Raw genomic sequence first — 15241 nt, 5'->3', positions numbered from 1 at the left:
AGGTTACAGCCCAGAATGGTTAGCATGATAGCATAGGACTTTCCATGATGCACCGATAGCTCCAGACTCCTTTTTGCTCCTTCGTACTTCACACTCTGAATTTCTACAGCTGAGGAGCTTTTAGAGGCTGTTTTGTGCATCTGTGCATTTACTCATTGTCTTTCTCTTTTTTAGGGTATTTTTTACTTTTTTTGAAATTCTAAGTTCTAACTGTAATATCACTGGGGAGGGGGAGGGAGATTCTAAGGTTGTCTTTCAAAAGCTCTCTTCTGCAATCCCCAAGAATGGTATTGGTTGTATTTTTATCCATAGGTCTAAGAGTGTGCTGTAAATATGCACTTTGCAAAATAGTATTGGAATTAAACTTCAGTTTTGTTTTTCTTTTTGTTCAGTGGCCTTCAGATTCCCAAGAGCTTGATTCTAAGGAACTTTCGGCTGGTTCCCAATTTGTAGGCCTCATGGCAGTTCTCACAGCATGTTTTTCAAGTGGCTTTGCTGGAGTTTACTTTGAGAAAATCTTAAAAGAAACCAAACAATCGGTGTGGATAAGAAACATTCAACTTGGTAAGTTTTAAATATTTTCTATTATTATTTTAAAAGTGATTATATTGTTATATTTAAAGATTTCTCTATATCTTTAAATAAATGTCCTTTCATAAAATCTGCTGTTGATCCAAGTATCTGACAAAATTTGGACCTTTTAAATATTTTGTTTTAACTGAATACCTTTTATTCAAGAACATGGAATTTTAGGTCTGTTCCATAAAGGTTTGTAGCCTGTTTCTGTCCTCATCATTTGGAGCCTTAATAACTTTATCCTTGGTTGCCATGTTTTTCCTGGAAGATGTTTCAAATAACTTACATATTTCCTTACCTATAAAATTAATTATATTACTTCATATGTTGCTATGAGGATTAAATGACATAATACATGTAAAGTGTTTCGAATAAACGCCTTGCATATAGTAAGCACTGATGTTAGCTATTTTCATAAATTTGCAAATATCAGAAAAGAAAGAAATATTCAAGGTTTGTGTGAGTGGCCCCAAATTTTATTGAATTATAAGATAAAAATTAAAGACAGGTCAGAATTGCTGATTCTATGGTACTACGAGGATTTGTTATTCTTTGATTTGACCTTGTGACACAATCTGATAATGGTAATATGACTCAAAGTTTTGAAAAAGATACATAAATAAGTTATAGATAACTTGAAATTATAAAAACATAAATTAAAACAATGTATAGCATTTTTTCAAACATCAAATTATCAAAGATTATCAAACTGATAAGATCCAATGTTAGAGAATATAGAAATAGGAATTCTTATTACCTGTGGTTATTAGGAGTATAGATTGGTATAATCTTACTGGATCTCAAACTGAGAGTGTTTAGCAAAATTTTAAATTATTGAAGACTGATGTAAAATTCCATGTCTGGATAAGAACTTATCCTACAGATATACTTGCACAAAAGCACCAAGATAGATGTCCAGGTTATTCATGTCAGCATTGATTACAATTGTGAGAAATAGAAAACATTTAGAAGACTGGTTATATAAATTATCAGTGTGATTAAATAGTGTGGTGATTAAGATCATGGTCTCCAGAGCCACACTGCCTGGATTCCAATCCTGAGTCCGTCACTTAGCAGCAGCATGTGCTCGGGCAAGTTCATTTAACCTCTCTGTGTGCCCCTTTCTTCATCTACAAAATGGACAAGAAAAGTATCTACCTCATAGGGTTGTTCATTAACATACGTAAAGCCCTTAGAACAATTTGTGCAACATGGTGTTACATATTTCATATTCATACAGTGGAATATTATGCAGCTGATAGAATGCAGTAGATCTGTACATACTGACATGTGTGCAGTCTTCTGTACTATATACATTTTCTTGAGTGTTATTTTTTATTTTTGTTTTTTGCCTTTTTGTTGTTGTTGTTGTTGCGAGCCCCCTGGCCCATGTGGGAATCGAACCGGCAGCCTTCGGAGTTAGGAGCATGGAGCTCTAACCGCCTGAGCCACCAGGCCGGCCCCCTTGAGTGTTATTTTTATAACAAAAAATATAATGCCTTTGAAAGTATCTGTTTTTGTAACTTTGTATTATGCCAGTATTATTTTCATGTTGGAAATTAGACATACTAAAATGATAGAGTTGGCATAAATAAAATTTTGGAAAGAACATTTCACATCTGTTTCAGTTCCTTTCCATTGTGGAATACTTCAATTAGTTATAGCTTTATTAAAAAAAAATTGCTTCACCTTGACCTCTTTGAATGCATATCTTGCTTACCAGAGATTTTTCGTAAGAGGTGGCCCCTGTAGTCATCCACAACTTCATTCCCAGTTTAGGATTTCTCCTGGAATCTCCTAAATCCAGTAGTCATATGACAAGCTATGTGATAGAGGCAAGGGATTCAGCAGTAAGATAGTTTGTGTTCTCACTGAGCTGACTTTCTCGAACTGTGAGACTTCAGTAACGAGAGATTCTGATGTTGCCTGTGAATGACTATTTCATAGCTCTGAATTTTTTGTATATTACTTATTGTACTTTCAAAACTTTTTAATAAGGAAAACAGGTATGTAATTTATGCATTATATATTTTTTAATGTTTCAAGATTAGTAATCTCTGTTCTTTTTTTTTTTAAATGAGATGTACATTTCCTTTTTTTTTTTTTTTAATTGGGGAAGGGGAACAGGATTTTAGCAGAGGAACAGTGTGTGCTTCCAGAACTTTCTTCCAAGTCAAGTTGTTATCTTTTCAGTCTTAGTTATGGAGGGCGCAGCTCAGCTCCAGGTCCAATTGCCGTTGCTAGTTGCACGGGGCGCAGCCCACCATCCTTGCTAGTTGCACGGGGCACAGCCCACCATCCCTTGAGGGACTCGAGGAATTGAACTGGCAACCTTGTGGTTGAGAGCCCACTGGCCCATGTGGGAATCGAACCGGCAGCCTTCGGAGTTAGGAGCATAGAGCTCTAACCACGTGAGCCACTGGCTGGCCCTGTTCTTTTTTTATGTTCTCATGTCTTTGTCTTACAGTCACAATATAGTGCTCAGTATACCTTTTTTAAGTTTATGTAAATAGCCAAATAGAAAATTTTAAAAGTAGTAGAATTTTATCAGAAAAGTATAAAATTATTTGGAATGTCAATGGACAAATATCTCTCCAGAGAAACTGAATAACATATGACATAAACATTCCCCCACCCTTTTTTAGGTTTCTTTGGGAGTATATTTGGATTAATGGGTGTGTACATTTATGATGGAGAATTGGTATCAAAGAATGGATTTTTTCAGGGATATAACCGACTGACATGGATAGTTGTTGTTCTTCAGGTAAAGCATTTAAAGTTTTATATTTAATTCTAACAAACTTTAATATAATCAAAGTAGCTACTGAAGGGAGGGAAAAAAGGTCCCCCCTGTTAGTGCTCTCATTATATATAGTTTATCCAGGAGACTTAAAAGTAGAACTGGTCTTAATGCCATAATGAAAACTTACTTTGAAAGGGGGGCATGAATTAACTTTGTGGTATTTAAATTTAACTGAATGAAAATGCAAGTTTAAGAGTAAAAGAGTTGGAGCTGAGGGCAAGTATAACTTTGATTTTTCTGTAATTGTTATCATTGTGTAGGTCAGCCCATTAAGGCTGAAGAAGCAGATCTAAATAGTTAAATCTGTAACAGTTTATAGCCTCATATTGTAATTACGTATTGGACTATTCCTGCCAAATTACCTCAGTTTATTATTTGAAATAGTTCAAGGGTTAAGTAATTTCATTAACAAAAAAATAATTACTGAATACTCTGGAGGGTATAGAGATGGAGATGCAAGTCACTGCCTTAACAAAGCCTTTCTGTAAAGGTATTTGAGGCTGTAAGGGGCAAGGTTTTTTATGGAAGGTGGGTGAAGGTGGCAAAGGATAGTTGTGTTTTGAAAGCAGGAAGAATACTTCTATCTTTAAATAAGAGAAAAGGAGACAAGGATAAGTGAAAATTCAGAGAAAATTTGAAGTAGAAAGAGTTTATAATGGCTTTCATACTAACAAAGATGGAAGCCCAGTTCCCTTAAGAAGTGGCTGATGACTTGAGTAAAATAAAAAAGGTTTGGTACAGGTGGTATGAGGAATTCAACAGGGAGTAAATAGATGGATAAGAACATTGGGAAGAAGTATTTGAACTCAAACATCAATTTGTAGTAAGCTCAGTTAGCATGATTTGTGACTTTCTCTAATAAAGCTTCTGTCATTTGAAGAGGTACAGTGAAGGTTGTTAAGGTGGGTAACCCAGATTTGGTGGGTAACCCAGCTGGTAAGTAGGGTTTGGCAGAAAACAACACTATGAGGTATAGTAATACCTCATTATTTAAATAACTGCAGTTGGAATTTGAGAGATATTTGGTAGAAAGTTCTTTCTACACTCTTAAAGAAAACCACTAAAACTGTGCTTTAGGAAAAGTAACCTGATGAAAGTTGGATTAGAATGGGGAGAAAATAGAGGAAGAAAGAGAAGTTAGGAATATTGAGATGCTAGTAAAATAACTTTCAAGCTACAGTTTATTTTTAATCAAAAGTAAAAATATTTCACTAATCAGTGTGACCAATCCTCCCACATTTGTCTGAACAAGTCATGTTTAATTACTAAATTGGATGAGGATAGAAGTTTTATTCGTAATATTGTCAAACTCCATTATAATGAACTGCAACTTATGCTGGTAGTTACTTTATGAGATACTTTTTGAAATAAGAGAGCCATTGAACAAAACCTAGAAGGCTATTGGTTGTGAGATGTTTAATAAAAACCATTTACCGTATTTTGCCATGTATAATGTGCTCCTGTGTATAATGTGCACCCACGTTTTTGGCCCAAACTTTCAGGGGAAAAAAATCTTTCATTTTAATTCAAATTGTTATTTGTTTATACTTAGGTAGTTGTTTTTTGTATTATAAAGGAATTTTAGCATTTATTTTTAAACATATTATGGTACAAGAAATTTTATGTAAAAAATAATTACAAAACACAAGAACAGACACAAGGTACAAGAAATTTTATGTACCGGTAACAAATTGATGATATTTATGCATCATAGAAGGTCAAGAATGCTTTGTCATTGCAAGCTCACCGTAAGTTCAACAAAACTGAGTATCATATTCCAGGGTATTATTTTGCATAAGGATATTGTTATTGATTTCTAGAGTTACACTTTTAACTCTTAAGCATAAATAAAAGAATTAAAAACATTTATATAGATACAGAATTAGTACCCCCCATGTATAATGCGCATCCTTAGTTTTCTCTCACAAATTTGAGCAAAAAGTGCACATTATACATGGCAAAATACGGTACTATAATGGGATTAAATTCATAGGACAAAAGCTTAATGCTTCCTTGAGTAATAACGTTGTTTTGAAAAGTATTTTTATATATGTTTGTTTTTTAAAATAACCTTTTAAATTTCTGCAGGCACTTGGAGGTCTTGTAATAGCTGCTGTTATAAAGTATGCGGATAATATTTTAAAAGGATTTGCAACCTCTTTATCCATAATATTATCAACACTGATATCCTATTTTTGGCTACAAGATTTTGTGCCAACCAGGTAATATCTTCTTTTTTATTTCTTTAAATATCCAAAAGTATATAGGAAAATAAAAATTCTTCATATGATCTGATCTGAAAAATTTTGTTGTATTACTACTTTTGAAGAATCATGGAAATACAGTAAAAGATCCATTTAACTATCTTTTAGAAAAGATTTCAAACTAAATGCACAAAAGACTCTTCCACTGGAAAGCTTTTTATACATATTTGGCTGGCCACAATTTTCCCAATAGATCTGAATGGGGTTTTTCCCAAAAATATAGTCATATAAAAGGTGATATAAAAGTCATATAAAAAAGTTTTTAAGTCATAAATAAGTCATATAATGACATTTAAAATGCAGAATTTATATAGCTAAAGTTGGAAGAGTGGTTGACATTCTTAAAGTGGAGTTTATGTAGAGAAGGTGGCTCATGAAAATACTCTATTAGGTGGTGACAGAAAGAAAAGTGGTTTGGAAAGGAATTTCACAAGGAATGGTGGGTGAAGCAGGAGACCCTGCATCGTAGTGGCATGTTTTATAACAGTGTGATCCAGGCAGCACTGGAAGTATACACAGAGTTTTGTTAGAAAGAGGGGTTCAAATCCTTGAGATAATCATTAAATTCTGATAGGTTTTTTCCTAATTTTTTTTAACAAAAATGTTTTCTCTCAGAACCATCTAAAAATAGCTGTCTTGAGAAGCAGGAGTAGTAGGTATTCCTGACATTAGTAGGTATTCTAGTAGATCCTATTAGAGAAACGATAGAATGGATTCCTGGGGTGGGTAGAAAGCTGGATCAGACAACTTTTTTGTTGAGCATGTGATTCTATGCAATTCCAGAGTTCCAGAAAGCTAGGAAAAGGTCAGACTGACTAACAGTTTTTGGTCAGAAGTTTATCCAAAGTGTAAATAATACCAAATATTCTTATGATAGTTATTTTTTTCAAGATACATTATGGAAAGTTTTATGTTAATTTAATCTTAGATGTACACCTGCATCCTAGGCTTTTGAAAGTTGTCCGTTTGCAACAAGTCAACACTAGATGTTTATCATAACAGATAATTGTTGAGCTCCTATATGTGCTGGGCAACAATGAGGAGGAGCAGGGAGCAGACATGTAAATAATGTATTATTTAATACAGTGATAAGTGTTACAGCATAACTCTGTGGAGGGTAGTGAATCTGAGAGACCTTAGACCTAAGTTGTTATGAATAAGCAATTTTCTTGGGAGAAAGGGTGTTGTAGGCAAAGGGAATATCCTTTCCAAGGACACTGCCCTGAAAGGTACAGTGTGTTCACTGAACAGTGGGGCTGAGTTATAGGTTGGGAAGGTCGGAGTGTGGTAGATGAGGCTGGGGGACCAATTAGGAAGGGCCCCTTATGTCAGAATAAGAATTAGTGATGCCTTTCATTTTCAGAACAAATATGTTGTTTGTTGTTTTTAAAGTAGGGAAGCGACTTTGAACTGTTAATAGAAACGTTTAAACAAAAACTAATTCATGTCCCTGTAACTTTGAAGAACACACATGTTAAAAGCTAAGATTGGTATTCCAGTTTACGTTCATTTCCATTTTATAGTAAGGTATTATGTCTATGGATAGATAAAAAATGAAGAACCAAGTCTCCCTGCATTCAATCTTACTTCTTTTTATAAAGCATCCTATAAAAATTGGCCTTGAGTTTTGCTTGTTACTATCTTGGATTTTAAACTGAACTTTGGTTGAAAAGAATGCAATTTTCCCTTTATATTTCCAAATATTTAAAAAAAATGAGGTCTTATTATTCAATGTATTACAGGCAAAAGATACATTAAGATGAAATACATTTTTTTTTTGCTTTGGGAGACAGTATAGCGAAGCGAATTCAAGTGCAGTCTCTGGAGTCAGAAATACCTGGATTTCAATCCCATCTTCCACTTGGGGGACTTTAGGCAAGTTACTTAAACTCTCTAAATCTGTTTCCTCATATATTAAAAAATGAGAACAATACTACTCTTCTTCGTAGGGTTATGAGAACTAAATGAAAACTAAATGAGAACTAAATGCATGTAAAACTCTTAGCTGAATACTTGGAAGTACACAATATTTATTAGCCATATTACTGGGACATCTTTTCCCAAATTATACTTGTTTTTATAGTAAAGAAAGAGATGGAATTGTTTTGCTTTTAATTTGATTTTCTCTTTTTCATTTTTTTTCATTCATTTAGTGTCTTTTTCCTTGGAGCCATCCTTGTAATAGCAGCTACTTTCCTATATGGTTATGATCCCAAACCTGCAGGAAATCCCACTAAAGCATAGCCGAATACTGTCTTTAACTGGTTTTCACAATGGTGCACTAGGAATCTCAATGTTAAACTTACACAGAGGACTTCTACAGATTCTAAGAAGGTGTCATGCTGAATCTGATCATATTATTCAAATGGTTTGAAAATATAAAGTTGAAGGATAAAATATGTGTATATGTAACAAAATACCTATTGCATCTTAGAAATCAAAACTTGAAAATATTTCCAGGGATTAGAATTATTGGAGAAAACTTGAAATCAGAGTTTTAAAAGATTTTAATTTACCTTTTTGATTGCTGCAGAAATGTCCTATGCACTCTTTACAACAGCACACACACAACAAATGTCAGATACCAATTTCTGCAAATTAGATCTGTTTAATCTTATTAAATGTTTTTTAACTTTACTCTTCCTGTACAGATATATCAAATCACATGGAATGTTCAAAATTTGAAAATTATAATTACCTATAAAGCTGTGAAGAAATAGAAGTTTGATCTGAAAAACATTTTCACTTATTTGAGATTTTTATATTTACACAAAAGATTACTAAATAAGGAATTGCTAAATGTTATTTGTTCAACTACATAAAAATTGATAAAGTAATATTCTGGGTCTGATTTGTCAGAGAATAAAATTCATATTTAAATTTAATGTAGAGAAATACATCTATTTCTCCACCTACATTTTAAGATATTTTAGTTTTGAAACTGCTGAAAGCAGTCCTGTGGCTCCTATGCTAGATAGTAGCCAGTAACTTTTACACTAATGGAGTTTTGTCCTTAACCTCTTATTTCCACTTCTTTTCTGTAAACCAGATAAATCCTGAGTATTACTTTAAATTACATTTCTGTATGTGTTAATTTCCATTAAAGTTTTAATATGTAATTTAAAGGCATTAAATGCTCCTTTAATAATTAAAAAAAATTATTGTCTAATATCTCCATTTGGAGAATTTTGAACTATGAAAGCATGTACTATACACAAGTAGAATGTTTTCAAATGAGTATTTTACTCATAGATCTGTGAAAACTTCCTTTAATCTATAACTGTTGACAAAAACAACCCCCCCCAAAAATAGTAGGACTGTTGTCAATGAATTGAGACCAAAATGACTTTTCTTGGAGACATTCCAGGTTGCCATGATATTACTTTATTTTAAAAGGCACTATATAAATTCAAGGCCACTCACTCTGAACTTCATAGGCCTCTCATAAACCCACCGTCCCCAGCGTCACATGTTTGGGAGAGGTAGCTGAGTTCCAGGTTCCCTTTCTGTGGCCCTGCACAGGCTGCTGGGAAGGAGCCACCACTTGACTTAAAAATAGTGGTTTCTTTTCCATTTTCATTAGCGCTGGAGTTGAGGTTACAAATTACATGAGTTATTTAATAAATTGGTTCAAGGGAGAGAGAATAGCAGAAATAAGATGAATTGGTGGTCAAAAATACTTTCTAAAATTGGAATGTGGGTTTAATTTAATTATTGGCTAGACAGAATTACCTATTGAGTATAAGAAGTATTTCATTTTTTCATTCATACTTTATATATTTTTAAGTCTGCTCTAATGGTATAAAATCTGTAAAAAATAAATATTTTTATATTGTTTTAATGGATTTTGTTGAACAGAATTTGGCTCAAAAATACTACTTTACAAACTTGAGTACTCTTGGCTAATTAAGATTGGCTGTGTTACTTTGCTGATTCAAACCTACTCTATAGGACACAGGCCTAATCTATTTCATCCAGACTTTAAATGTGTTTAAAATTACAAAATATTTTAAATCATTTTACTGGTAATTCCAAATTGGCACCAAAAAAACTTTTAAGAAGCCTGACTTAATGATTTTCAATGACCAAGTAAAAATACCTTTTGGAGTATTTGCTTAATAACTTTACCACGTTTCGAGCATGGTATTTTTAGACTGTAATAACATTCAGACTTACATCTTCTTACCTATAGCTAAGTGAAATCTAAATCCTGCAAATTCACAGAATTTGAGATTAAATATGAAGATTTATGTTCAGCCCACAAGAAATCTTGTTGGATACTTAGGTATTAATTCAGTATGCATTCACAATTCAGATTTAGTGTGTCCTTATTTTAATGCTTCAAAAAATGATACAAGTACATGATTGGATATCAGATATGGTAGTTACAGTAATAAAATATTTTCAAGTGTCCAAAATAACACAATTTTCAAGATTCCCAACGAAGTTTATAAAATAAAAAATAGTGAGAAAGGAGAAAATAGTATAAAGTATATTTTCAAAGCACTTTTTTATTATGTTTTGCTTTTCTAGTAAGTTTGAAAATATTATTAGAGATTGGGTTGTATAGTTTATAATTTTTAATTCATAAAGAAATAATCATATTTGAGAAGGTGAATCAGTATCTTAGATCATGTCGTATGTTACATACAGATAATGCCATTTTCTTGTGTATGTAGTATGTGTTTTGATGACCTCCAGAAGCCTTATTGTATTAATCTCTTATGACGACTCCTTGATTATTTAAATTCTTATGTTTTTAAAGTTTACTTATCTTTCAATTACTTTATTCATTATAAAAATGTGCTAATTCATGGGAGAAAAATGCCAATTGATAGTTCTATTAAAAATTAAGAATATTGTATTTGTGAATAAAAGTTTGAGATGCCACATGTGGATGTTTCACCACAGTAATATTATCAATTCTGTAATAAGTGATTTTAGAGAAGTTATAGGCTATTTTTATGATGGAAAATGTAGGTAGGTTAGAGATGCAAAATTTAAATATTTACATCAATTTCTTTTGAATGTCCACATTTCATGAAAGGTAGTTTGATATTTAAACTAGATTTTAAGGAGACAGAATCTGAAAGGAAACTAATTGACTTTGTGATCAGTAGACTTAGTGTAATGCTGACTACTCTTAAGAATTGGTACTTTTCCTACATATCAAATTATTGGACTTTTAAAATGTCATTGTATAGTCATTCAACTGAGTTTTTTTTTTAAACAGAGTTTAGCATTACTCATTTACACTTTTTCATTGTTACAATATTTAATTACATTTGGATGCATGCTTTACATGAGAAAAGGTTTATAAAAGTTATTTATCCTATATTGAAAGTCATCTTAAGAATCTCTAGGATATGTAGCATATTTAAAGTAATTATAGGACCAAAGAAACAGCACCTTTATCAAAATCTGGTCCTCTGTGCCTTGCTTTACCAAACAGAATACCTGACTTTTTCTGGAGGATATTACTGTAATTCACAACTTGGGACACATGGGCAAAATTAGGATGTTTTAAGAATAACTATAATTCAATTGTTTGGTTGTTTCAACATTTGCTCTTTAAATTCATTATCAAACAGAATTATAAAGTAGGTATATTACACAGGCATTAGTGAATAGTACTTATTTAAATAAATTATGTCACCATTGCTCCATTGTTGAGCTTTTGAAACTTTAACTATGGTATGTAACTGTCATTTTTTTGGTTTTATTTCTTATTACAAGATATAATTTACTGTGATTTAAAAAGATTTTTTTATGATTTGGATTCTGAATTTGTCTATATGTCTGTATTTTATTTGTTTAGAAAAATTCTTTTGGGTTTGGGAATGTAATTTGTATATTTAAATTTTTTATGATACAATTCCAAGGAATATATAAACTGGTCTTTTGTTAAATGGCTTTTTTAAATTGATAAGTTTCTTTGTCATTTTTTGGTATCCAGTTATTATCTACATTTATAGAAATAGATTATTTTCATAATTCAATGTAAATTTCGTCCTATAGTTCTTTATTTCCCTATTCACCTGTGTCTGATTTAACCCATGAATTAATCTCTGCATATATCAAAAATGACTCACTGATCTTTTCCCTACCTCTCTAATTACATTTATCATATGTGATCTTTTTTTCTAGTCTACGTTCTTAGCACGAAAGACAGGGTTTTATTTAAACTAGTTAGAATTTCTCTACATGTATGATGACAATAGCCTACAATTTGTTTTAAAAAATTTATCTCTTTGCTAGCCTCATAGTTAAGTAATTATAGTAATTGGTATATAATTTCTTTATAATTTGGATATAATTGCTTCTGTGTGTATCAGTTTAATGCATCGAGATCAAATGATAAGCAATAGAGAGGATGTAACCTTATATAGAATGCTTTTAAAAGATCTTATTTTAAAAGATCACTAATATAAGGATCTCAGCATTTTAAAAAGGTATACTTTTCTTTGGTATCTTCTCATGAAAATAACTTCTTTAACTTTTTTTTGTACTGGAATACTTCTTTTGTTCAAAATATTCTATATCACAATCCTTAAATCCCAGTGCTATGCAAATACACCTCATAATTTAAATCTGATAGATGTTACTACTATTCAACAGTCAGAGAGTGATCAGCAGTAATACTCATAATGGTCTTTCTTACTGTCCTAAAAAAGGGAGTTCCTTCAAAACAGGACTGATTGATTACAACCCCAGAAAAGAAAACAGCAAAGAGGAAATAATTACCTTTAAATCCCAAAGATTTTAAATTCTACTATTGCAGAGAGTGTCTTGGTGACTGAAATCCAGGGGTTTCCCAAACACACCTTCAGGTTTGATAATTCACTAGAAAGAACTCACTGAAAACTATTATACTCAAAATCCATTTATTACAGAAAAAGAATACAGATTAGAATCAGCAAAAGGAAGAGACATATAGGGCTGAGTCTAAAGGAGGGCCAAACTCAAGTCATCCTTTCCAGTTGTCCGCTCCCATGGAGTCATGGACAGTATTACTTACTCTTGGCCACAATGTATGGTAGTCTACACAGAGTACTGCCAACCAGGAAAGCTCTCCCAAGCTTCTTGTCAGATTTTTATTGAAGCTTTATTATTTGGCGTAATTGATTGATTACCCACATGGTTGAACTTACTCTCTAACCTCTGCTCCTTCCTGGAGACCTGGCTGCCATCAGACTCGAGGGGCTCACCCTGAGTCATCTTGTTAGCACAAATTATCAGATGTGGTCTGAGGGGCCCACCAGGAAAACAAAGGCACTCTTTCCTATAACTGGGACCTCCTAAAGAGGGAGGCCAGAATTTTGTTTGGGTGTGTAAGGCCAAATTCCTTACTACACAGTGACCATTTTTCCTATACATGTTCTGAACTAATGAGGATGACACAAGCATTGACAATTGTTTATAGAGACCGTTTTTAATTTCAGAAATTTTGTCAAATGATTCTGAATAAAAAAATGACTCAAGGGTAGAAAAATGTGGTTATAATCAGATACAGTGCTATATAGCATATACTTGTTATAGTATTCATTTAATTTTCAGATCTGATGTTTAATTACAACTTTTTTAAATGCTGGAATATTTAAAGAACAATAAATTTAAAAACTTGTAAATCTTTTATCTGTGCTGTAAAACAAACAATATTGAGCTAATTTTAAATTATCATTTACCATCACTATTATAAGGAAGAATTAAAAAACAAAACTGATGCTAGTTGCTACTTTGGCTCACAGTAGGGCTTCACTATTTATACGTCATTTCCAATCATCCTTTAGTAGGGTTAAGTCACCCCCCCCATTGGATGCAATCACTTGTTTTTCATTTCTGCATTTACTTACATATATTCATTTAGAACTTCTAATATGCTAAAATAACTTCTTTAAAACAAATAACATGGTATTCTTTCGGAAATAAAGAGTTTACCAAGATATATACTCCATCCTTTTTAAAGTAGATCTCACTGAAGGTTTAAAATAATTATTATTATTATAGTGTTTTGGGGTAATCATCTGAAAATGTACTCTTGATAAAATGTACTTTAAATGTGGAGTATTTGAGAAGTTTAGTTACATGTGCTAAATCAAACTTCACTTGTGTATTTTTAAGTGAATATCTTGTGTTTCCTCTTTTTAAAAAGACACTGCATATACAGGGATGATTTCTAATTATTGAGAGTTTAAGTTTTTTCCTTTAGGCTAAAGTTTTACTATGTTCTATTTAATTATGCTTGCATAGTAATTACAACAGTTAAAATTTATGATGCTAATAGCTTTTTCTAATATATTCAAACAGTATAGCAAAGGTAGAGTAATATTTCTTGGCTGACTGATAGGATTACAAAAAATGACAGGTGAGTGGGTCCATGTTTCATTTTAAGACTGTTTCAAAAGTATTGCTATAGATTCTAGAATTTTAAAACTTGAAGCTTACTTTGGATGTAATTAGCATAATGCTCCAAATTCCCATTACTTCATATTATTTGTTTCCATTTATTTTATAGACCAGGTTTGCTTTTGTTTTGAATATTTTGTTTTTATAACATCATTACCATTTTATAGGCTTTAATCATGCTGACAGGTTGTGCCAACTTAGCCATGGATTATTTACATGTGCTCACAAGTAGGCCTGTTAAAGACCTTTTTTAAAAAAAATATTAAATTTTTTCCAGCTTTTCATTTTGAAATATTTTATGCATACGTAAAAGTTGAAAGAATGGTATGCCCACTTAATCTCAACCTAAATTCAACAATTATTAACATTTTGCCATACTAGTTTAATCAGCACACTTTAGTCCTAAACACGTCAGTATACATATTCTAAAAATAAGGACATTTTCCTAATTAAACTCAATACTATTATCACACTTAAGAAAACTTAAAATAATTCAATTGTACCACATAAATTCATATTCACAGATTTCCAATTGTCTCAAAAAAATGACTTTTTATAGCTTTTTGTTTTCTTTTGTGTTTGAACCAGGATTCAATCAAGGTTCATACTTTGTTTTTGATTGTCTCTTAGTCTAGTAGACCCTTCCTTGCACCCCCATGGCTTTGTTTCCCCACGATGTGACTTTTTTTCCCCATGATGTGACTTCTTTTCCCCCCCATGATGTATTACATCAGAAGACATAATTCTAGATTGTCTCACCGTTAATGATGATAATCATTTAGTCAAGGTGGTGACTACCAGATCTTTCCATTGTAAATTCACTTTTTTCCTTAGTAATTAATAATCTCTAGAGTATTGTTTTGGCACCATGGGAATGTTCTGTTTCCTTTCATTCAATGGCTTTGGCATCAATGATTTTTAACTGAATCATATATTACATTGAGGTACAATGTGGTGTTTCAAAAAGTTTAATTCTCTAATTCTACATTTATTAGTTTACATTCTATTTAAAAAAGACTGTTTTCCCCTCCTTTTTCCCAATGCCCTTCTTTTTCCAACTATCACTATATCTTCAAATGGAATGTCAATTACAGTCACAGTGTTTTTTGGGGTTCATACTGTGAGCCAGTAGAAATCACTGCAAACTACCTCCTCCTCCTGTGTCTTCGACATTACATTAGTCTTGCTTCCT

The 15241-nt window shown here is 32.2% G+C and overlaps 1 protein-coding gene across 8 annotated transcripts in view; it reads left to right on the top strand.

The window, feature by feature from the left end:
• SLC35A3 (solute carrier family 35 member A3) overlaps positions 1 to 11639 on the top strand; it is a 32503-nt gene extending 20864 nt beyond the window's left edge. For 5 of the 8 annotated variants that reach the window (XM_081026930.1, XM_081026932.1, XM_081026929.1 and 2 more), the window contains 4 exons: positions 393 to 564; positions 3222 to 3340; positions 5468 to 5601; positions 7797 to 11639. In XM_081026930.1, coding sequence (XP_080883056.1) covers positions 393 to 564; positions 3222 to 3340; positions 5468 to 5601; positions 7797 to 7887 — 516 coding nt within the window. In that variant the 3' untranslated portion in view covers positions 7888 to 11639. Of the gene's footprint in view, positions 1 to 392; positions 565 to 3221; positions 3341 to 5467; positions 5602 to 7385; positions 7519 to 7796 lie in introns of those variants that run through there. The other 3 variants (XM_081026936.1, XM_081026931.1, XM_081026933.1) reach the window with 3 other exon arrangements.
• Positions 11640 to 15241: the final 3602 nt, after the last annotated feature.

This window comes from Rhinolophus hipposideros (genome assembly GCF_964194185.1).
Source record: "Rhinolophus hipposideros genome assembly, chromosome: 19".
Taxonomy (NCBI): Eukaryota; Metazoa; Chordata; class Mammalia; order Chiroptera; family Rhinolophidae; genus Rhinolophus; species Rhinolophus hipposideros.
This window is presented reverse-complemented; position numbering and strand designations above follow the sequence as displayed.